Source organism: Nerophis ophidion, linkage group LG24 (assembly GCF_033978795.1).
Source record: "Nerophis ophidion isolate RoL-2023_Sa linkage group LG24, RoL_Noph_v1.0, whole genome shotgun sequence".
Taxonomy (NCBI): Eukaryota; Metazoa; Chordata; class Actinopteri; order Syngnathiformes; family Syngnathidae; genus Nerophis; species Nerophis ophidion.
Genome location: NC_084634.1, coordinates 6,302,049 through 6,329,984, shown reverse-complemented (window position 1 = coordinate 6,329,984; position 27,936 = coordinate 6,302,049). Strand labels below are relative to the sequence as shown.

The 27,936-nt window shown below is 41.2% G+C and overlaps 3 protein-coding genes across 9 annotated transcripts in view; 2 read left to right on the top strand and 1 right to left on the bottom strand.

Annotated features, from left to right (window-relative positions):
* LOC133542443 (zinc finger protein 2-like) overlaps nt 1–6,342 on the top strand; it is a 272,490-nt gene extending 266,148 nt beyond the window's left edge. For 2 of the 7 annotated variants that reach the window (XM_061886570.1, XM_061886569.1), the window contains exons 2-3: nt 948–1,127; nt 4,203–6,342. In XM_061886570.1, coding sequence (XP_061742554.1) covers nt 948–1,127; nt 4,203–6,175 — 2,153 coding nt within the window. In that variant the 3' untranslated portion in view covers nt 6,176–6,342. The remainder of the gene's footprint in view (nt 1–947; nt 1,128–4,202) is intronic. The other 5 variants (XM_061886568.1, XM_061886566.1, XM_061886573.1 and 2 more) reach the window with 4 other exon arrangements.
* The window catches only part of LOC133542455 (gastrula zinc finger protein XlCGF57.1-like), a 249,231-nt gene that overhangs the window by 12,412 nt on the left and 208,883 nt on the right, over nt 1–27,936 (bottom strand). The window lies entirely within an intron of this gene.
* On the top strand, nt 10,386–26,266 carry LOC133542476 (zinc finger protein 391-like). Its single transcript, XM_061886657.1, has 3 exons — nt 10,386–10,816; nt 16,218–16,400; nt 23,190–26,266. The coding sequence occupies exons 1-3, from the start codon at nt 10,690–10,692 to the stop codon at nt 24,476–24,478; spliced, it is 1,599 nt and encodes a 532-aa protein (XP_061742641.1). The 5' UTR covers nt 10,386–10,689; the 3' UTR covers nt 24,479–26,266.

Genomic DNA, 27,936 nt, shown 5'->3' with positions numbered 1-27,936 from the left:
TATATATATATCCATCCATCCATTTACTACCGCTTATTCCCTTTTGGGGTCGCGGGGGGCGCTGGCGCCTGTCTCAGCTACAATCGGGCGGAAGGCGGTGTACACCCTGGACAAGTCGCCACCTCATCGCAGGGCCAACACAGATAGACAGACAACATTCACACACTAGGGCCCATTTAGTGTTGCCAATCAACCTATCCCCAGGTGCATGTCTTTGGAAGTGGGAGGAAGCCGGAGTACCCGGAGGGAACCCACGCATTCACGGGGAGAACATGCAAACTCCACACAGAAATATCCCGAGCCCGGGATTGAACCCTGACTACTCAGGACCTTCGTATTGTGAGGCAGACGCACTAACCCCTCTGGCACCGTGAAGCCCCTTTTTCCACTTTCACCCATTCATTCACACACTGATGGTGGGAGCTGCGATGCAAGGCCGTAACCAGGACCCATCAGGAGCAAGGGTGAAGTGTCTTGCTCAGGGACACAACGGACATGACTAGGATGGTAGAAGGTGGGGATTGAACCAGTAACCGTCAGATTGCTGGCATGGCCACTTTCCTAACTTCGTCACGCCGTCCCTATATATATATATATATATATATATATATATATATATATATATATATATATATATATATATATATATATATATATATATATATATATATATATATATATATATATATATATATATATATATAATTTGTCCCCTTTGGAGTAGCTGGGGGTCGCTGGAGCCTATCTCAGCTGCATTTTGGTGTAAATTGCACCGCCTCAAATTTTCCAAACCTGTTTTTAACTAAAAAAATTAAGTAATTCCTGTGTTTTTATTGGTTTTTGAGCCGCACATTTTCAACACACATGAGAACACTAACAGTGTTAACAGTGTCTGTCAAAAGTTGTTTCTTTTCTCTCTCAATCTTATTTACTAATTTATCCAACAGACGTCCAGCAGCCCCACATTAAAGAGGAAGAGGAGGAAGTGTGGATCACCCAGGTGGGACCTTGTCTTTTAGGGCAGGAGGAGGCTGATCTCAGCAAGTTTCCACTGACTGTTGTCTCTGTGAAGACTGAAGAGCATGAAGACAAACCACCTGAGTCCTCACAGCTTCATCACAGTCCAAGTAAGCACAACATCCACATATTGTTTTATTCTCAGCGCATTCACTCCATCACAACTGGACTGTTCACTTTGTCTTAGATGACGTTTGGCCTCTCATCCAAGTAGACTTCCTCAGTTCATGCTCATAGACTTCAAGACTTATATCAAATAATTTGAACTTGACAGAGAGGGGTCAGCGGATGCTGACGCGCATAGTGCAAATAAGTCGGTGAATTTCTACACAGTCATTTGTAACAGGGCTCCAAACTTCATGTGACCTTCCAATTAGCCCACGTACAGTACGCAGAGAGCTTGATGGAATTGGGTTTCCATGGCCGATCAGCTTCATCTAAAGCATGGGTGTCAAACTCTGGCCCGCCGTGTAATTTAATTTGGCCCTTGAGGCAAATATCAAATCAACATTAGAGCTGGCCCGCCGGTATTATACAGCGGCGGTGCCGCTAATACTCATACTTGCCAACCCTCACGATTTTCCCGGGAGACTGCAGAATTTCAGTGCCCCTCCCGAAAATCTCCCTGGGCAACCATTCTCCTGAATTTCTCCCGATTTGCACCCGGACAACAATATTGGAGGCGTGCCCTAAAGGTACTGCTTTTAACATCCTCTACAACCTGTCATCACTTCCGCTTTTCCTCTTTACAAACAGCGTGCCTGCCCAGTCACATAATATCTGCGGCTACTACACACACACAAGTGAATGCAAGGCATACTTGGTCACCGTACAGGTCACACTGAGGGTGGCCGTATAAACAACTTTAACACTGTTACAAATATGCGCCACACTGTGAACCCGCACCAAACAAGAATGCCAAACACATTTCGGGAGAACATCCGCACCGTAACACAACATAAACACAACAGAACAAATACCCAGAACCCCTTGCCGCACTAACTCTTCCAAGATGCTACAATACACCCCCCGCCCCCTCCCCCAAATGTATTAGCCTGTGGAAAAAGTTAATGTTGATATTTACCCCAGAAGGCTGCAAACAGAAAAGAGGCATTACATGTTTTATTTACATTTTATTTAATATACCATTGATGTTTATTCATTTGTTTTGTGAAAGTTGATTTTGTACTATTAAGTTATATAAGTGTTGCTTGTTCCATTGTTAGTGTTAAAGCAAATCAGTGTAGCAAACTGAGCAATAATTAACATTTTATTCATGCACTTTATCTTGCTACTTCAAGGCTTGACTGTTTGATTCATTCATTATTGTTATTTTATTTTCAAATTTATTTTTAGCCTGTGAAAAAAGTTTATTTCGATATTTACCTCAGAAGGCTGCAAATAGAAAAGAGGCATTACATTTTTGTTAAAATTGTATTTGATATGCCATTGATATTTTTTTATTATTAATATTACTATTTGAAACTCGATTTTGCATGTCACTATAAAGATATATACACCTTGCTTTTTCAATATTCAATGCAAAACTTGTTTGGGTCCCTATTAAAAGGTTAATTTGTTCAACTTTGGCCCGCAGCTTTGTTCAGTTTTACATTTTGGCCCACTCTGTATTTGAGTTTGACACCCCTGATCTAAGCCATACATCACCAAGTCCAATGCAAAGCGTGGGATGCTGTGGTGTAATGCACGTCGCCACTGGACTAGAGCAGTGGAGACGCCTTCTCTGTAGTGATGAATCACACTTTTCCATCTGGCAATCTGATGGACGCGTCTGAGTTTGGAGGTTACCAGGAGAACGGTACATTTCGGACTGCATTGTGCCGAGTGTGAAACTTGGTGGAGGAAGAATTATGGTGTGGGGTTGTTTTTCAGGAGTTGGGCTTGGCCTCTTAGTTCTAGTGAAAGGAACTTTGAATGCTCCAGGATACCAAAACATTTTGGACAATTCCATGCTCACAACCTTGTGGGAACAGTTTGGAGCGGGCCCCTTCCTCTTCCAACATGACTGTGCACCAGTGCACAAAGCAATTTCCATAAAGACATTGAGGTATAAAGTCTGGTGTGGATGAACTTGACTGGCCTGCACAGAGTCCTGACCTGAACCCGATAGAACACCTTTGGGATGAATAAGAACGGATAACTTCTCGACCAACATCAGTGTGTGACCTACCCAATGCGCTTTTGGAAGAATGGTGGAAAATTCCTATAGACACACTCCGCTACCTTGTGGACAGCCTTCCCAGAAGAGTTAAAGCTGTAATAGCTGCAAAATGTGGACCAACATCATATAGGAACCCTATGGGTTAGGAATGGGATGCCACTTCAAGTTCATATGTGAGTCAAGGCAGGTGGCCAAATACTTTTGGCAATATAGTTTATATAAGATCAATTTGACATCATCTCTTGCCGTTTCACGGGCCATACTGGACTCCTGCAGGCCGAGTTTGAAACCCTGGCCATAGTTTGAACACCCTTGATGTACAGTATGGTTATAGATAGATAGATAGATAGATAGACACAACACTTCCGCTCCATACAGGCTAACCTCCTTTAACCTACACGGACAAAGCTTCGAACAATGGGAGACCGGGCTTTCTGCTCCGCTGCTCCCAGTCTGTGGAACGCTCTCCCTGACCACCTGAGGGCACCTCAGACTGTGGATGCTTTTAAAAAAGGCTTAAAAACCCATCTTTTTAAAAAAGCCTTTTGATAGACATGCATGCTGGTTCTAGCTATTGGGCTGTTTCTAGTTTTTATATTTTATTTATTTTTATTATCTATTATTATTATTATTATTATAACTTTTTTTTTTTACACTGTGGCACTTTGAGGTTGTTTGGTGAACGTAAACTGCTTTTTACAAATAAAATCTATTATTATTATTATTATGAACTGTGCAATCTACTAATAAAAGTATCAATCAATCAATCAAACCCTTCCCCAGAGAGGAGTTTTACAGTCTAATGGTGTGTGGGACAAAGGAGTTTTTTTTAGTCTATTAGTCCTGCACTTGGTGTTGATGACATCTTGAATGTCAATGTGGTGACATATAAGATCTTCAGAGAAATGATCAGAACATATGTTGGTGCAGAACAATGTCTCGCATGACTGGGCAAATCTGGACTTTTCTAAAGCATGTGCTTGTTTTTTGTTTTTTCTTGTAGACGTCCCTGAGCAGCAGGAGTGGACTTACAGGATGGAGCAGGATGAACCTCATGTTAAAGAGAAAATGAGGCATCCACACCACCCACATATAAAGGAAGAAGAGGAGGAGTCACACTACCCCCACTTTAAAGAGGAGAAAGAGCCACATGGTATTTACATTAAGAAGGAGGAGCCACAGATCCCCCACATTACATCACACAGAAAGACAGAGAGAAGTCATTGGTCCTCTCACATTAAAGAAGAAGAGGAGGAACACAGCATCGGTCAGAAAGGAGAGCATATTGATGGACTGGAGGAGTTCCCAGTGACTGGTGTCCCTGTGAAGAGTGAAGATGATGAGGTCAAACGGTTGGAGGAGTTCCCAGCGATTGGTGTCCCTGTGAAGAGTGAAGATGATGAGGTCAAACGGTTGGAGGAGTTCCCAGTAACTGGTGTCCCTGTGAAGAGTGAAGATGATGAGGTCAAATGGTTGGAGGAGTTCCCACTAACTGGTGTCCCTGTGAAGAGTGAAGATGATGAGGTCAAACGGTTGGAGGAGTTCCCAGCGATTGGTGTCCCTGTGAAGAGTGAAGATGATGAGGTCAAACGGTTGGAGGAGTTCCCAGTGACTGGTGTCCCTGTGAAGAGTGAAGATGATGAGGTCAAACGGTTGGAGGAGTTCCCAGTGACTGGTGTCCCTGTGAAGAGTGAAGATGATGAGGTCAAATGGTTGGAGGAGTTCCCAGTGACTGGTGTACCTGTGAAGAGTGAAGATGATGAGGTCAAACGGTTGGAGGCGTTCCCAGTGACTGGTGTACCTGTGAAGAGTGAAGATGATGAGGTCAAACGGTTGGAGGCGTTCCCAGCGATTGGTGTCCCTGTGAAGAGTGAAGATGATGAGGTCAAACGGTTGGAGGAGTTCCCAGTGACTGGTGTTCCTGTGAAGAGTGAAGATGATGAGGTCAAATGGTTGGAGGAGTTCCCAGTGACTGGTGTCCCTGTGAAGAGTGAAGATGATGAGGTCAAACGGTTGGAGGAATTCCCAGTAACTGGTGTCCCTGTGAAGAGTGAAGATGATGAGGTCAAATGGTTGGAGGAGTTCCCAGTGACTGGTGTCCCTGTGAAGAGTGAAGATGATGAGGTCAAATGGTTGGAGGAGTTCCCAGTGACTGGTGTCCCTGTGAAGAGTGAAGATGATCGTGTCGAAGGTGAAAGTGAGGAGAAGAGAGAGGCGGAGCCTCCGAGCAGCTCAACAGAAGCTGATGGAGACCAAAGTGGAGGATCACAAGCAGACAAGCTCTTAGCTCCACTATCAGATAGTGAGGACACAACGTCACACTCTCCTGACACTGATGATGAAGACTCTAAAGATGATAAGACATGTCACACTGACAACACACACTTCACATGCTCTCACTGCGGCAAAACTTTTCACAACCGTTACCTGAAAGAACACATGAGAACGCACACCGAAGAAAAACCTTTCACCTGCTCAGTCTGCGGCACGGGTTTTATACGCAAGAGTAATCTGAAGGCACACATGAGAATGCACACCGGCGAAAAAACAATCACCTGCTCAGTTTGTAGTAAAAGATTCGCTCGGGTGGACTATTTGCTAACACACATGAAAATACACACCGGGGAAAAACCCTTTTCATGTTCAAGATGCGGTAGGTGTTTTAAAGAAAAGACTGATTTCAAAGTACACATGAGAATACACACCGGAGACAAACCATTCATGTGTTTAGTTTGTAGCAAACGGTTCACCCAGAAGGCACATTTGAAGAAACACACAAGAATACACACCGGCGAAAAACCTTTTATCTGCTCAATTTGCTTCAAAGGGTTTACGCAGAGTCACAATTTGAAAAGGCACACACGAACGCATTCTGGTGAGAAGGTGTTGAGTTGCGACGTGTGCGGTGAAAGATTCTCTTATAAGTACCAGTATACAAAACATGAGTGTGCTGGTGAGAACAGCAACAACAAATGAAGATGCAGCATTCCAAATAAACTGTCAGAACTTCGATAAATTTGACTTTTTGACATCAGCACAAATATCAGCTACGAACTATGGGAGACCGGGCTTTCTACTCCCTGACCACCTGAGGGCACCTCAGACTGTGGATGCTTTGAAAAAAGGCTTAAATACCCTTCTTTTTTTTAAAAAAAGAAAGCCTTTTTTATGGATACTAGTTCTAGATATTAGGCTGTTCTAGTTTTCATATTTTATTTATTTTTATTATCTTTTTATTATAATTATTATTATTATAATTTTTCAGCACATATAACATGTGACATCATTGTTGTGCGTGTAACATAATCTTGTTATACTATGCACAGATATGTTTTTACATTTTATATTAAGATTGTTTTTTTTCTTCCAATCAAGTAAGTGCGTTAATATATAAACGTTTCCTTCCTTCTAGCCCGAGTGCAGCTGGGATAGGCTCCAGCACCGCCGCGACCCCAAAAGGGACAAGGAAAAGAAAATGGATGGGTGGGTTGTGTGCATATATTTGTAAACAACTGCCTTTGACAAGGTGTAAGCTGAAGGTTCGGTTTATTTTTGCACACCCTTTTTTCATGGATTTTACAATTAAAAACAGCACAGATGAGTATTTGTCGAGTGTACATTTTATTTTTAATGTAAATATTTCTCATATGGCATTTTTGTATACTGTATATGTAGTGTCCAGCCTAGTTTATCTTGTATAATAACTCCCCCAAAATTGCTTGTTTTTGATTCAAAATAAAGAACTATTAAACAGTTGAGTGATGAAAAAAAAGAGTTTGTTTTAATGTTGTTTGAGGAACAGTAATTAACGTGTCAACAGGAAATGATTTAGTTTTGGATATTAATTTGTGTGCAATTGATTAGCTGCATAAAGTAATTAGGAAGTAGTAAGTACAGCAGGCAGTGATCATTACACATTATGTTCAGAGAGTGAATGAGTGCTTCCGATATAAAAGAAAACATTTCCCCAGTAACTTTTTTAAAGCAGACTTGAAAAAAATATTTACCTGCAGCATAAACTGTGACCAACGTCAATATTGAGGGAATATATGATCTTAATAAACAACGGCAGTCGCTTATGGAGTCAATACCAGGAAGCAAATCAGAGGCGATAAAAAGTTGGAAGATGAGTGTTGTCAGAAATAATTTATGATTCGATTTTTGAATGTATTTTAATAATATCCATGCTTGTCAATCAATCAATCAATGTTTATTGATATAGCCCCGAATCGCACGTGTCTCAAAGGGCTGCACAAGCCACAACGACATCCTCGGTTCAGATCCCACATCAGGGCAAGGAAAAACCCAACCCAGTGGAGTGACAATGAGAAACCTTGGAGAGGACTGCAGATGTAGACTTATTATACTCTAAAAATGTTGGTCTTACTTAAAAATGCACGCATTTAGTTGTATTCAGTGTTAAAAAAATATATGGCTCTCACGGAAATACATTTTGAAATATTTGGCTTTCATGGCTCTCTCAGCCAAAAAGGTTCCCGACCCCTGTTCTAAATGATCTGTCCGTTCTTTTATCGAGTCTGTGCACACTCCTTCTTTTCCCTATTCTACTCCTTGGTCTACTTTTTGTTTGGCCGCTTCCATTATCCACTTTGTAACATCCGTATGTAGTCGTTCAATATCTTGATTTATATCCACTTCCTTTTAAAGGCCTACTAAAAGCCACTACTACCCACCACGCAGTCTGATAGTTTATATATCAATGATGAAATATTAACATTGCAACACATGCCAATACGGCCTTTTTAGTTTACTAAATTACAATTTTAAATTTCCAGTGGAGTTTCGTGTTGAAAACGTCGCAGAATGATGACGCGTGTTTGTGACGTCTCGGGTTGTAGCGGACATGTTAGCCCAGCACCACACACGGCTAAAAGTCGTCTCTTTTCATCGCATAATTACACAGTAATTTGGACATCTGTGTTGCTGAACCTTTTGCAATTTGTTCAATTAATAATGGAGACGTCAAAGAAGAATGCTGTTGGTGGATTGCAGCTGCCTTTAGCAACCGAAACACAGCCAGTGTTTCTTTGTTTGTTGTGAACTTTAACACAGAGCGGTCAAGCGAACATGTTTCTCTACGTCAACCAGCGAGTTTTTTGATGGGAAAACTTGTGATATAAAGTCGGCTTCAGTGGATTATGCGACCTCATCCTGCAGCTCAAAAAGGCAGCTGTGATCTTGGCTCCTCGGCTTCTCTCAGAGACACTTGCGTTCACCGCAGCCCTCCGACTTTCAGGTATGACTTTATAATCTCACTAAAACTGTTGTGTTTGTTGTATTCTCCCTGCCTCCTCATCTGGTTTGTCAGTCTTTTTTCCCCAGTCTATTGGCCCTCAATTGGCACACCTGCTACCAATCACGTCCCGGTAGTATTTAAGCGCTTCAGCGCCAGCTGGTCCCTGCCAACTATTGTTCCTGAACTCCACTCTGACATGTTCCTCTCGCATTCAGCTCCCCTGGTATGTAGCTCTTGTATATTCATGTATTTTGACCTCGTTGTTTTGAGGACTAGTTTTGCCACGCTGTGTGCGTCCTGGCCATTTCCCTGCCAGCCTCTGAGAGAGACTACCTTTAGTTATATTTCCCATGGTGTGCACGTTTGCCACATCTTCCTTAGTCACCATTTTGACTTATTAAATATTTTATTTTTGTCACTATCGCTAACTTTGCCTCCGTTCTCTGCATCTCGGGGTCCGCCCCCCGCGATTTTCCAAGGAGACTCCCAAATTTCAGTGGCCCACACAAAAATCACAGAGGGGCAACCATTCTCCCAAATTTCTCCCGATTCCCACCTGGACAACAATATTGGGGGCGTGGCTTAAAGGCACTGCCTAAAGTGTCCTCTAAAACCTTTCGTCACGTCCCCTTTTCCTACGTAGAAACAGCATGCCGGCCCAGTCACATAATATATGCGGATTCTACACACACACACAAGTGAATGCAATGCATACTTGGTCAATAGCCATACAGGTCACACTGATGGTGGCCGTATAAATAACTTTAAGACTGTAACAAATATGCGCCACACTGTGAACCAACACTAAACGAGAATGACAAGCAAATTTCGGGAGAACATCCGCACTGTAACACAACATAAACCCAACAGAACAAATACACAGAACCCCTCGCAGCACTAACTCTTCCTGGACGCTACAATATAAAAATGTATTATTAGCCTGTGGGAAAAGTTTATTTTGATATTTACCTATGAAGGCTGCAAATAGAAAAGAAGCATTCAATTTCTATTTAAATTTGATTTGATATGCCATTGCTATTTTTAAATTATTAGTATTATTTGAAACTCGATTTTGCATGTCACTATAAAGTTATATAAGTCTCGCTTGTTCAATATTCAACGCAAAACTTGTTTGGGTCCCTATTAAAAAGTTAATTTGTTCAACCTTGGCCCGCGGCTTTGTTCAGTTTAAAATTTTGGCCCACTCTGTATTTGAGTTTGACACCCCTGCCTTACACCATACACACTTGAGTTTTGGTCACACTTAATTTCCTTGGTTTATTCATTAGCAGTATTATTATTATAGATTTATATATATATTTACCATATATAATAAATCTTTGGACATACTGCCACCTGGTGTTCGTTTGCCGTCACCTCCCCTTTAGTTATACATAACAGAAACGGTCCCACTGCCGCCGCCTGGAGCCGTCACCTTTTTTTCTTTTTTTTGTGCTTCACTCTAACTTTCCTCATCCAGAAATCTTTCATCTTCACTCAAATAAATGGGGAAACTGTCGCTTTCTTGGTCCGAATAGCTCTTGCTGCAGGAGGCTATGATTGTAAACAATGTGAGGATGTGAGGAGCCCTACAACCCGTGACGTCACGCACACATCGTCTGCTACTTCCGTTATAGGCAAGGCTTTTTTATTAGCGACCATAAGTTGCAAACTTTATCTTGGATGTTCTCTACTAAATCCTTTCAGCAAAAATATGGCAATATCGGAAAATGATCAAGTATGACACATAGAATGGACCTGCTATCCTCATTTAAATAAGAAAATCTCATTTCAGTAGGCCTTTAATGTCACGTCTGTAATTTACACATGTTGGCGAACGTCCGTTCTGCAGGTGACTACGCTTCAACTGCGTCAATTGCGGTAGCACAACATCCCCGAGAGAGGGCAGTATAACAATATAAAGCCGGCCACCGTACAATACAGGAAGAAGAAGATGAAGAACAGGATGGCGTTTGACGTATAATTCGTTATTGTGGTCGTTATACTTTTGTTTATTTCATCAGTGCGTGCATGCACACATGTATGTCATATAATTGAGTAAACATCGTTGATATTTGTTTGTACCCGGATACATTAGTCTGAGCGCACTTTAGACGCTTCTCGGGCTAGCTTCGCCTGCTAGTTAGCTTAGCTTGTTAGCCGCTAACAAAGACGGGCGGAAGTGATCAAAACACATCGCTAAGCAGAGATCAAGTGTTGTGATTGTGTGAAAATGTGCGAAAGAACGAGAGCAGAGTACGAGGAGGAACTTTGTCCAACAAAAGAGGAGAAGGAGCGACAACATCAACTACTGGATGTTTATTATAAGAAACATCATCAAGGTGTGTTACACAGAACAGGTTTGTTTACTTCTTACTCTCACATGTTTACTAACCTTATATTTCATTCTGAACACTAGTCTTAAATAGATTTTCTGTAAGAAGATGTACTGTCATGTGGTGATGATCCACTGATTTGTTTTTATATTGTTAATGAAAACAAAGACAGGTTTTAGACACACATTATTTATGAGAGGTTGATGTTCCTCTCAGTTTGTAACAATGTGTATCAACATATTTACACAAAACTCACACAGTCACCTAATACATTTTACATTGTAATCAAAATAATGAATAGTTTCATGGCTAATTTCATAGAATAGAATAGAAAGTACTTTATTGATTCCTGGGGGAAATTCAGCACAACATTTCGCTCACAATAGACAATAAACACTATACAGCATTATTCACATGTGAATAATATAAATACAGTCTATTATACAGCATTATTCACATGTGAATAATATAAATACAGTCTATTATACAGCATTATTCACATGTGAATAATATAAATACAGTCTATTATACAGCATTATTCACATGTGAATAATATAAATACAGTCTATTATACAGCATTATTCACATGTGAATAATATAAATACAGTCTATTATACAGCATTATTCACATGTGAATAATATAAATACAGTCTATTATACAGCATTATTCACATGTGAATAATATTAATACAGTCTATTATACAGCATTATTCACATGTGAATAATATAAATACAGTCTATTATACAGCATTATTCACATGTGAATAATATAAATACAGTCTATTATACAGCATTATTCACATGTGAATAATATAAATACAGTCTATTACACAGCATTATTGACACGTGAATAATATAAATACCGTCTATTGTACAGATTTATTGACGCGTGAATAGTATAAATACAATCTATTATACAACATTCACATGTGAATAATATAAATACAGTCTATTATACAGCATTATTCACATGTAAATAATATAGTTAGAAATGCAGATACTTCACATATAGGTGATGGTAGATAAATGGTGAAGAAATGTTTTTTTTTTCACATGAATTGATTAAAGGGGAACATTATCACAATTTCAAAAGGGTTAAAAACAATAAAGATCAGTTCCCAGTGGCTTGTTGAATTTTGTGAAATTTTTTTCAAAATTTTACCGGTCGCCGAATATCCCTAAAAAAGCTTTAAAGTGCTTGATTTTTGCTATTTGCGATGCCACTATCCATTTCCTGTGACGTCATACAGTGCTGCCAATGTAAACAAACAACGGAAAATACCACAGCAAGATATAGCGACATTAGCTCGGATTCAGACTCTATTTCAGCGACTTAAGCGATTCAACAGATTACGCATGTATTGAAACAGATGGTTGGAGTATGAAAGTATTGAAGAAGAAACTGAAGCTATTGAGCGAATAGCTATTGACGCTATTAATAGCCATAGCATGGCCGAATAGCTGCGTTAGCATCGCCGGTAAAATGTGCGGACCAAACGATCAGGACTTTTGCATCCCGTGACACTGGAGCAACTTAAATCCTTCGATTGATAAGTGTTTTTTTCGCATTAAATGTGGGTGGAAGGAAACGTAATATAGTTGCAAATGCATCTGCAGGTTATCCATACATCTCTGTGCCATGTCTGCTTTAGCACCGCCGGTAAATAGCATGTTAGCATCGATTAGCGTAGCATGTTAGCATCGATTAGCTGGCAGTCAACATCAACAAAACTCACCTTTGTGAATTCGTTGACTTTATCGTTGCAAATGCATCTGCAGGTTATCCATACATCTCTGTGCCACGTCTGCTTTAGCACCGCCGGTAAATAGCATGTTAGCATCTGTCAGCGTAGCATGTTAGCATCGATTAGCTGGCAGTCACGCCGCAACCAAATATGTCTGATTAGCACATAAGTCAACATCAACAAAACTCACCTTTGTGATTTCGTTGGCTTTATAGTTGCAAATACATCTGCAGGTTATCCATATATCTCTGTGCCATGTCTGTCATCGCCGGTAAAATGTGGAGACACTCTGGTACATTCAATGGGGGTCTGGCGGCAGACATTTTGGCATCTTCGGGCCAGTGGTGCAACTTGAATCCCTCCCTGTTAGTGTTGTTACACCCTCCGACAACACACCGACGAGGCATGATGTCTCCAAGGTTCCAAAAAATAGTCGAAAAAAACGGAAAATAACAGAGCTGAGACCCGGTGTTTGTAATGTGTTGAAAATGAAAATGGCGGGTGTATTACCTCGGCGACGTCACATTCTGACGTCATCGCTTCCAGCGATAAACAGAAAGGCGTTTAATTCGCCAAAATTCACCCATTTAGAGTTCGGAAATCGGTTTAAAAAAATAGATGGTCTTTCTTCTGCACCATCAAGGTATATATTGACGCTTACATAGGTCTGCTGATAATGTTCGCCTTTAACGTGGACCCCGACTTAAACAAGTTGAAAAACTTATTGGGGTGTTACCATTTATGGTCAATTGTACAGAATATTTACTGTACTGTGCAATCTACTCATGAAAGTTTCAATCACTCAATCAAAAAATTCTTACAACATAAAATGTGGGCGTGGCATCGCGGCCAACTTTGCTCCGATTGTTTGTGGCCAAATTTTGGCGAAAAAAAGGTTTGTAATTTCACAAACTCCTCCCAGGGACTTTGACCAAATGAGGCGCGATTAGAATGACCAATACTACACACATAGGCGATGATTAATGTTGAATACATTTTTCCTCCACCATAACATGTGGGCGTGGCATGGCGCCCAACTTTGCTCCGATTGTTTGTGGCCGGATTTAAGTTGCTCCTGCGATGCTACGACAGACATGGCACAGAAAGGTATGGACACCCTGCGACACTCAATCGTTGGTTAAAAGGCGATCGCCAAATAGCTACAATAGCTATTCGCTCAATAACTTCAGTTTCTTTCTTCAATTTCGTTTTCGCTATCAGCCTCCATACTCCCACCATCCGTTTCAATACATGCGTAGTCTGTTGAATCGCTTAAGTCGCTGAAATCCGAGTCTGAATCCGAGCTAATGTCGCTATATCTTGCTGTGCTATCCGCCATGTTAGCATCACTAAATGACGTCACAGGAAAATGGACGATGGATTTAAAGATAGCGAAAATCAGGCACTTTAAAGCCTTTTTTCGGGATATTCCATGAGGGGGGGGTTGCCCACATCTAAGGTCCTCTCCAAGGTTTCTCATAGTCAGCATTGTCACTGGCGTCCCACTGGATGTGAATTCTCCCTGCCCACTGGGTGTGAGTTTTCCTTGCCCTTTTGTGGGTTCTTCCGAGGATGTTGTAGTTGTAATGGTTTGTGCAGTCCTTTGAGACATTTGTGATTTGGGGCTATATAAATAAACATTGATTGATTGATTGATGATGGGTAAAATTAAAAAAAAAACTTCTGAAAATAAAATAAGCCACTGGGAACTGATTTTTGTTGGTTTTAACCCTTCTGAAATTGTGATAATGTTCCCCTTTAACAACACTCAATAAATGTTTGGGAACTGAGGAAACTAAATGTTGAAGCTTTGAAAGCGGAATTCTTTCCCATTCTTGTTTTATGTAGAGCTTCAGTCGTTCAACAGTCCGGGGTCTCCGCTGTTGTATTTTACGCTTCATAATGCGCCACACATTTTCCATGGGAGACAGGTCTGGACTGCAGGCGGGTCAAGAAAGTACCCTCACTCTTTTTTTACGAAGCCACGCTGTTGTAACACGTGCTGAATGTGGCTTGGCATTGTTTTGCTGAAATAAGCAGGGGCGTCCATGAAAAAAACGGTGCTTGGATGGCAGCATATGTTGTTCCAAAACCTGTATGTACCTTTCAGCATTAATGGTGCCTTCACAGATGTGTAAGTTACCCATGCCTTGGGCACTAATGCACCCCCATACCATCACAGATGCTGGCTTTTGAACTTTGCGTCGATAACAGTCTGGATGGTTCGCTTCCCCTTTGGTCCGGATAACACGATGTAGAATATTTCCCCCAAAAACTTGAAATGTGGACTCGTCAAACCACGGAACATCAGTCCATCTTAGATGATCTCGGGCCCAGAGAAGCTGGCGGCATTTCTGGATGTAGTTGATAAATGGCTTTCACTTTGCTTAGTAGAGCTTTAACTTGCACTTACAGATGTAGCGACCAACTGTATTTAGTGAAAGTGCATTAGTGCTTTGGGCACTAATGCACCCCCATACCGTCACAGATGCTGGCTTTTGAACTTTGCATTTATAACAGTCTGGATAGTTCGCTTCCCCTTTGGTCCGGATGACACGATGTCGAATATCTCCAAAAACAATTTGAAATGTGGACTCGCCAGACCACAGAACACTTTTCCACTTTGCATCAGTCCATCTAGGATGATCTCGGGCCCAGAGAAGCTGGCGGCGTTTCTGGATGTTGTTGATAAATGGCTTTCGCTTTGCATAGTAGAGCTTTAACTTGCACTTACAGATGTAGTGACAAACTGTATTTAGTGACAGTGGTTTTCTGATGTGTTTCTGAGCCCATGTGGTGATATCCTTTAGAGATTGATGTCGGTTTTTGATACAGTGCCGTCTGAAGGATCGAAGGTCACGGTCATTCAATGTTGGTTTCCGGCCATGCCGCTTACGTGGAGTGATTTCTGCAGATTCTCTGAACCTTTCGATGATATTATGGATCGTAGATGTTGAAATCCCTAAATATCTTGCAATTGCACTTTGAGAAACATTGTTCTTAAACTGTTTGACTATTTGCTCACGCAGTTGTGGACAAAGGGGTGTACCTCGCCCCATCCTTTCTTGTGAAAGACTGAGCATTTTTTGGGAAGCTGTTTTTATACCCAATCATGGCACCCACCTGTTCCCAATTAGCCTGCACACCTGTGAGATGTTCCCAATAAGTGTTTGATGAGCATTCCTCAACTTTATCAGTATTTATTGCCACCTTTCCCAACTTCTTTGTCACGTGTTGTTGGCGTCAAATTCTAAGGTTAATGATTATTTGCAAAAAAGATGTTTGAGTTTGAACATCAAATATGTTGTCTTTGTAGCATATTCAACTGAATATGGGTTGAAAATGATTTGCAAATCTTTGTATTCCGTTTATATTTACATCTAACACAATTTCCTAACTCTTATAGAAACGGGGTTTGTATATTTCTGCTGCTCATAATCCAGTGCGCCTAATATATGGAATAATAATTTCTTTCTTGTAAAATTTAGTGGGTGCGGCTTATATCTTGGTGCGCTCTATGGTCTGTAAAATACAGAGTTTCTGATGTTTTTATTGGTTGTTTTGCTACACACTTTCAACACAACACACAAAAGAACACAGATATTCTCATTGTGTTAACAGTGTCAGTCAAAAGTTATTTCTATTCTCCCTTAATCTTTATTTACTTATCTACCCAACAGATGTCCAGCAGCCCCCCCACGTTAAAGAGGAAGAGGAGGAAGTGTGGATCACCCAGGTGGGACCGTGTCTTCTAGGGCAGGAGGAGGCTGATCTCAGCAAGTTTCCACTGACTGTTGTCTCTGTGAAGACTGAAGAGCATGAAGACAAACCACCTGAGTCCTCACAGCTTCATCACAGTCCAAGTAAGCACAACATCCACATATCATTTTATTCTCAGGGCATTCACTCCATCACAACTGGACTCTTCAGTTTGTCTTAAGACGTTTGGCCTCTCATCCAAGTCAGCTTCATCAGTTCATGCTCATAGACTTCAAGTCGTAAATCGAATAATTTCAATGTGTCAAACTCAAATACAGAGTGGGCCAAAAGACAAAAACTGAACAAAGCCGCGGGCCAAGGTTGAACAAATTTCCCTTTTAATAGGGACCCAAACAAGTTTTGCATTTAATATTGAACAAGCTGGGCTTATATAACCTATAGTGACATGCAAAATCGAGGTTCAAATAATAATAATAATAATTAAAAAAAAAACAATGGCATATCAAATAAAAATTGAATGTCTCTTTTCTATTGCAGCCTTCTGAGGTAAAAATCAAAATAAACTTTTTCCACAGGCTAATAATACATTTGAAAATAAAATAACAATAATGAATGAATCAAACATTCAAGCCTTGAAGTAGCAAGAGAAAGTGCATGAATAAAACGTTAATTATTGCTCAGTTTGCTACACTGATTTGCTTTAACACTGAATATGGAACAAGCAACGCTTGAATAGCTTAATAGTGCAAAATCAACTTTCAAAAAACAAACGAAAAAACATCAATGGTATGTTGAGGTAAATATCAACATGAACTTTTTCCACGGGCTAATAAATTTGAAAATAAAATAATGAGGGGGGGCGGGGTTAAGGGTGGCAAACTTTGGTGGTAGCGAGGGTGTATATTGTAGCGTCCCGGAAGAGTTAATGCTGCAAGGGTTTCTGGGTATTTGTTCCGTGGTGTTTATGATGTGAATGTTGTCTGTCTATCTGTGTTGGCCCTGCGATGAGGTGGCGACTTGTCCAGGGTGTACCCTGCCTTCCGCCCGATTGTAGCTGAGAGAGGCGCCAGCGCCCCCCGCGACCCCGAAAAGGAATAAGCGGTAGAAAAATGGATGGATGGATGGATGTTTATGATGTGTTACGGTGCGGATGTTTCTCCCGAAATGTGTTTGTCATTCTTGTTTGGTGTGGGTTCTGTCATGTCCTGGTGATCATGTTTAGTTAGGCTATGTTCTGTTTGGTTTTTGGATTTTATCAGTTCCTGTTTTTTCAGTCCCGGCTTTGTTTCCATGGCAACCCTTTAGTTTTCACCTGTCGTCATGTCACGCACCTCATTCATTTGGACTCATGCACCTGTTGTCAATCACCACATCATTATTTAAAGGCCTACTGAAAGCCACTACTACCCACCACGCAGTCTGATAGTTTATATATCAATGATGAAATATTAACATTGCAACACATGCCAATACGGCCTTTTTAGTTTACTAAATTACAATTTTAAATTTCCCGCGAAGTGTCTGGTTGAAAACGTCGCGGTATGATGACTCGTATGATGATGCTTGCGTTTGATGTCTCGGGTTGTAGCGGACATTATTTTCCAGCCCGATCCAAGCTATGAGTAGTCTGCTTTAATCGCATAATTACACAGTATTTTGGACATCTGTGTTGCTGAATCTTTTGCAATTTGTTCAATTAATAATGGAGAAGTCAAAGTAGAAAGATGGAGGTGGGAAGCTTTTAGTCTTTAGCCACACAATCACAGCCGGTGTTTCCCTGTTTAAAATTCCCAAAGGTAAAGCTTTACTATGAAACAGAGCGGTCAAGCGAATATAGATCCCGACCACATGTCAACCGGCAGATTTCAGTGAGAAAAGTGTGGTAATAAATTGGCTCTTACCGTAGTTATGAGCGGAGCCTGCGTCGGATGCGTCCTCCTGCAGCTGCCGCGGACTATTACCTCCTACCACGCAGACACTGGCGGTCAACACACCCGTGGCCACACCCTTCTGACTTTCAGGTAGAGTATAATCTCAGTTAAACAATAGGCAGATATGGATTTTCCAGAATTATCCTAGTAAATGTGTCTAATAACATCTAAATCGCTCCAACTTTTAACTTTTTTTTTTTTTTTTTAGTCTTTCACTTTCAATATCCACATCCACAAATCTTTCATTCTAGCTCAAATTAATGGGGAAATTGTCGCTTTCTCGGGCCGAATCGCTCTCGGTGCTGGTGGCTATGATTGTAAACAACATCACGCGCACATCTGTGTCTGCTACTTCCGGTAAAGGCAAGGCTTTTTTATTAGCGACCAAAAGTTGCGAACTTTATCGTCGATGTTCTCTACTAAATCCTTTCAGCAAAAATATGGCAATATCGCAAAATTATCAAGTATGACACATAGAATGGACCTGCTATCCCCGTTTAAATAAGAACATTTAATTTCAGTAGGCTTTTAAGCCTGCAGTTGCCAGGCAGTTAGCCTGACGACATCACCTTTGTTATTCATGCTGATGATCCATGCTGCTCTTTTTCATGCTCTTTTCTCGTTCCAAGTAAATTTTCTTTATTCATGTCATAGTTTGCAAGTTTTGTTTTTAGTACATAGTTCTGCCTTTGTGTGAGGTTTTGTTTATACCCTTTATTTTTGTAGTACTTTTGAATGTTAGAATTAAAAGATGTCATTACCTTCACGCCATGTCCGATCCAGTCGCTTCGCACCTCGGGAAAACAATCCACACCATAGTCCTAGTCCTGACAGGTTCACAGTGTGGCGCATATTTGTGACAGTGTTAAAGATGTTTATACAGCCACCCTCAGTGTGACATGTATGGCTGTTGACCAAGTATGGCTTGCATTCACTCGTGTGTGTTAAAGCCGCATATATTATGTGACTTGGCCGGCCGACTGTTAATATGGAGGAAAAGAGGATGTGACGACAGATTGTAGAGAACGCTAAAGGCAGTGCCTTTAAGGTACGACCCCAATATTGTTGTCCGGGTGGAAATTGGGAGAAATTCGGGAGAAATTCTGGAGAATGGTTGTTATTGCCTCAAGGGGCCGAATTAAATTACATGACGGGCCAAATTTGGCCCACTGGGCAGAGTTTGACACCCATGCCTTTAGAATGTTTTAAAGGGGAACATTATCACAATTTCAAAAGGATTAAAAACAATAATAATCAATTCCCAGTGGCTTGTTGTATTTTTTAAAGTTATTTTTCCAAATTTTACCGGTCCCGGAATATCCCTAAATAAAGCTTCAAAGTGCCTGATTTTCACCATTACTATAGCCACCCGTCCATTTCCCTGTGACGTCATACAGTGCTGCCAATACAAACAACATGGCGGTTACCACAGCAAGATATAGCGACATTAGCTCGGATTCAGACTCGGATTTAAGCCATTCAACAGATTACGCATGTATTGAAACGGAAGGTCGCAGTATGGAGGCAGATAGCGAAAACGAAATTGAAGAAGAAATTGAAGCTACTGAGCGAATAGCTATTGACGCTATTCGGACATAGCGTGGGTGTACCTAATGAAGTGGCCCGTAGCATGGCTGCCTTATTAGCATCGCCGGTAAAATGTGCGGACCAAACGATCAGGACTTTCGCATCTTGTGACACTGGAGCAACTTAAATCCGTTGATTGGTAAGTGTTTGTTTTGCTTTAAATGTGGGTATATAGTTTCAAATGTACATGTAATAGCATGTTAGCATCGATTAGCGTAGCATGTTAGCATCAATTAGCATAGCATGTTAGCATCGATTAGCTGGCAGTCATGCCGTGACCAAATATGTCTGCTTAGCACATAAGTCAACAACATCAACAAAACTCACCTTTGTGATTTCGTTGACTTAATCGTTGCAAATGCATCTGCAGGTTATCCATACATCTCTGTGCCATGTCTGTCTTAGCATCGCCGGTCAAATGTGAAGACACTCTGGTACATTCAATGGGGGTCTGGCGGCAGATTTCTTGCCAGTGGTGCAACTTGAATCCCTCCCTGTTAGTGTCGTTACACCCTCCGACAACACACCAACGAGGCATGATGTCTCCAAGGTTCCAAAAAATAGTCGAAAAAACGGAAAATAACAGAGCTGAGACCCGGTGTTTGTAATGTGAAAATGAAAATGGCGGGTGTGTTACCTCGGTGACGTCACGTTCTGACGTCATCGCTAAAAGACCGATAAACAGAAAGGCGTTTAATTTGCCAAAATTCACCCATTTAGAGTTCGGAAATTGGTTAAAAAAATACATGATCTTTTTTCTGCACCATCAAGGTATATATTGACGCTTACATAGGTTTGGTGATAATGTTCCCCTTTAACAATTATGTTACTGGCCACTTTTCCAGGGTGTACCCCGAATGCCGCTGGAATAGGCTCCACAAACCCCGGCGACTCCAAGAAAGACAAATGGTACAAAATTGATGTTTACTGCATATGTCAGCAACTAAATTAGTAGCTGGGCAGCACGGTGCAACAGGGGTTACTGCATCTGCCTCACAATACGGCGGTCCTGAGTAGTCCTGGGTTCAATCCCGGGCTCGGGATCTTTCTGTGTGGAGTTTGCATGTCCTGCCCGTGACTGCGTGGGTTCCCTCCAGGTACTCCGGCTTCCTCCCACCTCCAAAGACATCAAATCAAATCAAAACAACTTTATTTATAAAGCACATTTAAAATTGACCACAGGTGTAGCCAAAGTGCTGTACACTTTTCAGGTTAAAAGATAATAGCAGGACCGAGCCTAACAACACAACACAAACAGAACATGATAAAAAATAAATAAATAAAACATAAAAACAGGTTCACAGCAGCTGTATAACGGGGCGCCATTGCAGGATGGATATCACTTAGTGTTAAAAGACAAGGCATAAAAGTCTTTAAAAGAGATTTAAAAACAGGAAGAGAGGAAGCTTGTCTAAAACTCAGACGTAGGTCGTTCCAGACATGCACCTGGGGATAGGTTGATTGGCAACACTAAATGCTCCCTAGTGTGTGAATGTGAGTGTGAATGTTGTCTGTCTGTCTGTGTTGGCCCTGCGATGAGGTGGCGACTTGTCCAGTGTGTACGCCGCCTTCCGCCCGAATGCAGCTGAGATTGGCTCCAGCGACCCCGAACGGGATTTTTAAAGGGGAACATTATCACAATTTCAAAAGGGTTAAAAACAATTAAAATCAGTTCCCAGTGGCTTGTTGTACTTTTTGAAGTTTTTTTCAAAATTTTACCGGTCCCCGAATATCCCTAAAACAAAACTTTAAAGTGCTTGATTTTTGCTATTTGCGATGCGACTATCCATTTCCCTGTGACGTCATACAGTGCTGCCAATGTAAACAAACAATGGGAATACCGCAGCAAGATATAGCGACATTAGCTCGGATTCAGACTCTGATTTCAGCGACTTAAGCGATTTAACAGATTGCGCATGTATTGAAACAGATGGTTGGAGTATGAAAGTATTGAAGAAGAAACTGAAGCTATTGAGCGAATAGCTATTGACGCTATTTATAGCCATAGCATGGCCGAATAGCTGCGTTAGCATCGCCGGTAAAATGTGCGGACCAAACGATCAGGACTTTTGCATCTTGTGACACTGGAGCAACTTAAATGCGTCGATTGGTAAGTGTTTGTTTCGCATTAAATGTGGGTGGAAGGAAACGTAATATAGTTGCAAATGCATCTGCAGGTTATCAATACATCTCTGTGCCATGTCTGCTTTAGCACCACCCGTAATTAACATGTTAGCATCGAGAAGCGTAGCATGTTAGCATCGATTAGCTGGCAGTCAACATCAACAAAACTCACCTTTGTGAATTCGTTGACTTTATAGTTGCAAATGCATCTTCAGGTTATCCATACATCTCTGTGCCATGTCTGCTTTAGCACCGCCGGTAAATAGCATGTTAGCATCGATCAGCGTAGCATGTTAGCATCGATTAGCTGGCAGTCACGCCGCAACCAAATATGTCTGATTAGCACATAAGTCAACATCAACAAAACTCACCTTTGTGATTTCGTTGACTTTATTGTTTCAAATGCATCTGCAGGTTATCCATACATCTCTGTGCCATGTCTGCTTTAGCACCGCCGGTAAATAGCATGTTAGCATCGATCAGCGTAGCATGTTAGCATCGATTAGCTGGCAGTCACGCCGCAACCAAATATGTCTGATTAGCACATAAGTCAACATCAACAAAACTCACCTTTGTGATTTCGTTGACTTTATTGTTTCAAATGCATCTGCAGGTTATCCATACATCTCTGTGCCATGTCTGTCTTAGCATCGCCGGTCAAATGTGGAGACACTCTGGCACATTCAACGGGGGTCTGGCGGCAGAAACTTTGGCATCTTCGGGCCAGTGGTGCAACTTGAATCCCTCCCTGATAGTGTTGTTACACCCTCCGACAACACACCGACGAGGCATGATGTCTCCAAGGTTCCAAAAATTAGTCGAAAAAACGGAAAATAACAGAGCTGAGACCCGGTGTTTGTAATGTGTTGAAAATGAAAATTTCGGCTGTATTACCTCGATGACGTCACGTTCTGACGTCATCGCAACAAGAGCGATGAACAGAAAGGCGTTTAATTCGCCAAAATTCACCCATTTAGAGTTCGAAAATCGGTTTTAAAAAAATATGGTCTTTTTTCTGCACCATCAAGGTATATATTGACGCTTACATAGGTCTGGTGATAATGTTCCCCTTTAACATTTACAGATTTTAGTCCATATTGTCCATCCCTAGTGAAAAAGCTTGTGTGAATAATGTTGTAAAGAGCGCCGTGTCTGTCCCTTCCATTTTTTTCAAAACAGTTCATACAACAATTTAAATTTCTTTAGTACACGTAAACGTACCGAATGCCTCATGTGACTGAGCAAAGCCGGATGTTTCTATTTGCGTGTTTGTCTTCGTGTGTCCTGCAGAGGTCTCCGAAGAACGTCTTCTCCCTGAGCAAAAGGAGTGGAGCTTCCGGATGGAGCAGGCGAAGCCACTTCTTAAGAAAGAAGATGAGGTGCAACAGAGCCCTCTCGTTAAAGACGAAGAAGATGCACCGGTGACCCCTCACATTAAAAAGGAAGAGGAGGACCTACAGACGCCCTACATTAAAAAGGAAGAGGAGGACCCAGTGCCCCCCAGTTTAAAAGACGTAGTTCCACATTACCCTCACATTAAAGAGGAGGAGGAGGAACACAGCATCAGTCAGGGGGGAGAGCATCTGGAATGGTTGGAGGAGTACCCAGTGACTGGTGTCCCTGTGAAGAGTGAAGATGATGAGGTCAAAGGTGAGAGTGAGGAGAAGAGAGAGGTGGAGCCTCCGAGCAGCAGCTCAACAGAAGCTGATGGAGACCACTGTGGAGGATCACAAGCAGACAAGCTCTTAGCTCCACTATCAGATAGTGAGGACACAACGTCACACTCTCCTGACACTGATGATGAAGACTCTAAAGATGATAAGACACGTCACACTGACAACACACACCTGACGTGTTCTCACTGCGACAAAACCTTTAAATATCATTGGCATCTGAAAAGACACATAAGAATGCACACTGGAGAAAAACCTTTTCCCTGTTCAATCTGCGGTAAAGGTTTTGTACACAGTCACCACTTGAAAGTGCACATGAGAACGCACAGTGGGGTGAAACCTTTTTCATGTTCAATTTGTGCCAAAGGTTTTGTCGAAAGTCAAAATTTGAAAGCACACATGAGAATACACACCGGCGAGAAACCCTTCTCTTGTTCAGTCTGCGGTAAATGTTTTGCAGCGAATCAAAATTTGAAATTACACCAGCGAACGCACACTGCGGAAGAACATTTCAACTGCCCAATCTGTGGTAAAAGTTTTAGACGAAGTCAGTGTTTGAAAAGACACACAAAGATACACACTGGGGAAACCAATTTTAGCTGCTCAGTCTGCGGCAAAGGTTTTGTACAAAGTCATGAACTGAAAGTACACATGAGAATCCACACCGGAGAAAAACCTTTTAGCTGCTCGGTCTGCGGTAGAGGTTTTGTAACCAGTCAAAATTTGCAAGTGCACATGAGGATACACACCGGGGAAAAGCCTTTCACCTGTTCAAGCTGCGGCAAAAGTTTTGTACAAAATCAGAACATGAAAGTGCACATGAGAACACACACTGTGATAAAACGTTCTCCTGTTCAAGCTGCAACAAAAACATTTGCAGCCAAAGAAACATTGGAGCACACATGAGAACACACACAGGTGATAAAATGTTGAATTGCTTTGTTTGTGGCGAAAGGTTATCTTCTAAGTACCAGTGTAAGAAACACAAGTGTGCTGGTGAGAACAGCAGCAGCACATAAATCTGCAGAATTTGAAATAAACTGTCAAAACTTCTTTAACTTTGACTTTCTAACAACATCAGCACATAGAACATGTGTGACATCATTGTTGTGTGTGTGACACAATCTTGTCCTCATACTTATAGATTAGTTTTTTTAGACTAGTGTTTTTTTCCAGTCAAGTACGCACATTAGTTTACAACATTGTGTACTTTTATTTAAAAATAAACAGAACAATTTGAATAGAAACAGAGAGTAAAAAGTATAATATATGTTACATATACAAACCCTGTTTCCATATGAGTTGGGAAACTGTGTTAGATGTAAATATAAACAGAATACAATGATTAGTAAATCATTTTCAACCCATATTCAGTTGAATATGCTACAAAGACAACATATTTGATGTTCAATCTGAACTATAGAATGTGATGCCAGCAACACATGACAAAGAAGTTGGGAAAGGTGGCAATAAATACGGATAAAGTTGAGGAATGCTCATCAAACACTTATTGGGAACATCCCACAGGTGTGCAGGCTAATTGGGAACAGGTGGGTGCCATGATTGGGTATAAAAACGGCTTCCCCCAAAAAATGCTCAGTCTTTCACAAGAAAGGATGGGGCGAGGTACACCCCTTTGTCCACAACTGCGTGAGCAAATAGTCAAACAGTTTAAGAACAACGTTTCTCAAAGTGCAATTGCAAGAAATTTAGGGATTTCAACATCTACGGTCCATAATATCATCAAAAGGTTCAGAGAATCTGGAGAAATCACTCCACGTAAGCGGCATGGCCGGAAACCAACATTGAATGACCGTGACCTTCGATCCCTCAGACGGCACTGTATCAAAAAGCGACGTCAATCTCTAAAGGATATCACCACATGGGCTCAGGAACACTTCAGAAAACCGCTTTCACTAAATACAGTTGGCCGCTACATCTGTAAGTGCAAGTTAAAGCTCTACTAAGCAAAGCGAAAGCCATTTATCAACAACATCCAGAAACGCCGCCGGCTTCTCTGGGCCCGAGATCATCTTAGATGGACTGATGCAAAGTGGAAAAGTGGTCTGGCGAGTCCACATTTCAAATTGTTTTGGGAAATATTCGACATCGTGTCATCAGGACCAAAGGGGAAGCGAACCATCCAGACTGTTATCGATGCAAAGTTCAAAAGCCAGCATCTGTGATGGTATGGGGGTGTATTAGTCCTCAAGGCATGGGTAACTTACACATCTGTGAAGGCACCATTAGTGCTGAAAGGTACATACAGGTTTTGGAACAACATATGCTGCCATTTAAGCGCTGTCTTTTTCATGGACGCCCCTGCTTATTTCAGCAAGACAATGCCAAACCACATTCAGCACGTGTTACAACAGCGTGGCTTCGTAAAAGAAGAGTGCGGGTACTTTCCTGGCCCCCCTGCAGTCCAGACCTGTCTCCCATGGAAAATGTGTCGCGGATTATGAAGCGTAAAATACGACAGCGGAGACCCCGGACTGTTGAACGACTGAAGCTCTACATAAAACAAGAATGGGAAAGAATTCCACTTTCCAAGCTTCAACAATTAGTTTCCTCAGTTCCCAAACGTTTATTGAGTGTTGTTAAAAGAAAAGGTGATGTAACACAGTGGTGAACATGCCCTTTCCCAACTACTTTGGCATGTGTTGCAGCCATGAAATTCTAAGTTAATGATTATTTGCAAAAAAAAAATAAAGTTTTTGAGTTTGAACATCAAATATGTTGTCTTTATAGTGCATTCAACTGAATATGGGTTGAAAAGGATTTGCAAATCATTGTATTCTGTTTATATTTACATCTAACACAATTTACCAACTCATATGGAAACAGGGTTTGTAATAAACATTCAATGTATGTGTATATTTAATTCACTTTTATACATAATAATAGCAATGTTTGTATAGATTTTTGAAAAAATGACATACATTTTCATTTCTAATTGTAAATGATTCCATTGATGACGACCTTTCATATGACACACTTAACAAACATTTATTTGTTTTAGATTTTTTCATACCTTTGCTTTTGAGCACACATAAATCCCTCTTAGTTCAAATTTACTGGTTCACCTCTACAAAATCTAAAACCAGTGAAGTTTGCACGATGTGTAATTTGTAAATAAAAACAGAATACAGCGAAGCCGGCCGCGTTTCTGGGTGTTGTTGATAAATGCCTTTCGCTTTGCATAGTAGAGCTTTAACTTGCACTTAAAGATGTAGCGACAAACTGTGGTGTCATGATCCAAGACTTGGATCATGTCATGTTCTGTGTTTGTTTCTGTTTTGTTTACATTTCTGGGTGTTGTTGATAAATGGTTTTCGCTTTGCATAGTAGAGCTTTAACTTGCACTTACAGATGTAGCGACAAACTGTGGTGTCATGATCCAAGACTTGGATCATGTCATGTTCTGTGTTTGTTTCTGTTTTGTTTACGTTTCTGGGTGTTGTTGATAAATGCCTTTCGCTTCGCATAGTAGAGCTTTAACTTGCACTTACAGATGTAGCCACAAACTGTGGTGTCATGATCCAATACTTGGATCATGTCATGTTCTGTGTTTGTTTCTGTTTTGTTATCACTGCCAGTTTGATATTCGACATCTTTAGTTCCTGGTGGCACTTCCTGTTTTGTTTCCGTTGTCTTAGTAACTCATTAGTGTGACCTGTCTCTTGTTTGTCGTCGCGCACCTGATTGTTGATTATGCCTTCTATTTAAGACCGCCTTTGTTTGCCTTTCGTTCTGGGACTCTTGTTTGCTTCACGCAATGGTTGACGTCGCTTTTTCCAGCATCGTGGTAACTACCTTTTCGTACTCGATTAGCTTCTATGCTATTTTGTATGTTTGTCCCTAGCTTACAGGCTATCCCCTTCAGTTCCCTTTGTTCTTTCTAGCTCCCACGCTAGTTCTGTTGGTTTTTGGTTAGTGCAAGTGTTTTTGTTCTTAGTTTGTTTTGTTGTATAAATAAATCCTTATTCCTACCTTCACGCTGTGTTCCGTCTTGGCTGCACCCACGGAAGAACGCAAACACCGCCGCGATGCCAGCTAAGCGTCGCATGTGGTTACTGGCAGTGGTTTTCTAAGGTGTTCCTGAGCCCATGTGGTGATATCCTTTACACACTGATGTCACTTTTTGACGCAGCACCACCTGAGTCAGGGGTAGGGAACCTGTGGCTCTTTTGATGACTGCATCTGGCTCTCGGATAAATCTGAGCTGACATTGCGTAACACGATCAGTAATGAATAATTCCACATGTAATCACAGTGTTAAAAAAAAAGTTCAAAATATAAAACATTCTCATGCATTTTTAATCCATCCATCCGTTTTCTACCGCACCAGTTCAAGAAGTTGC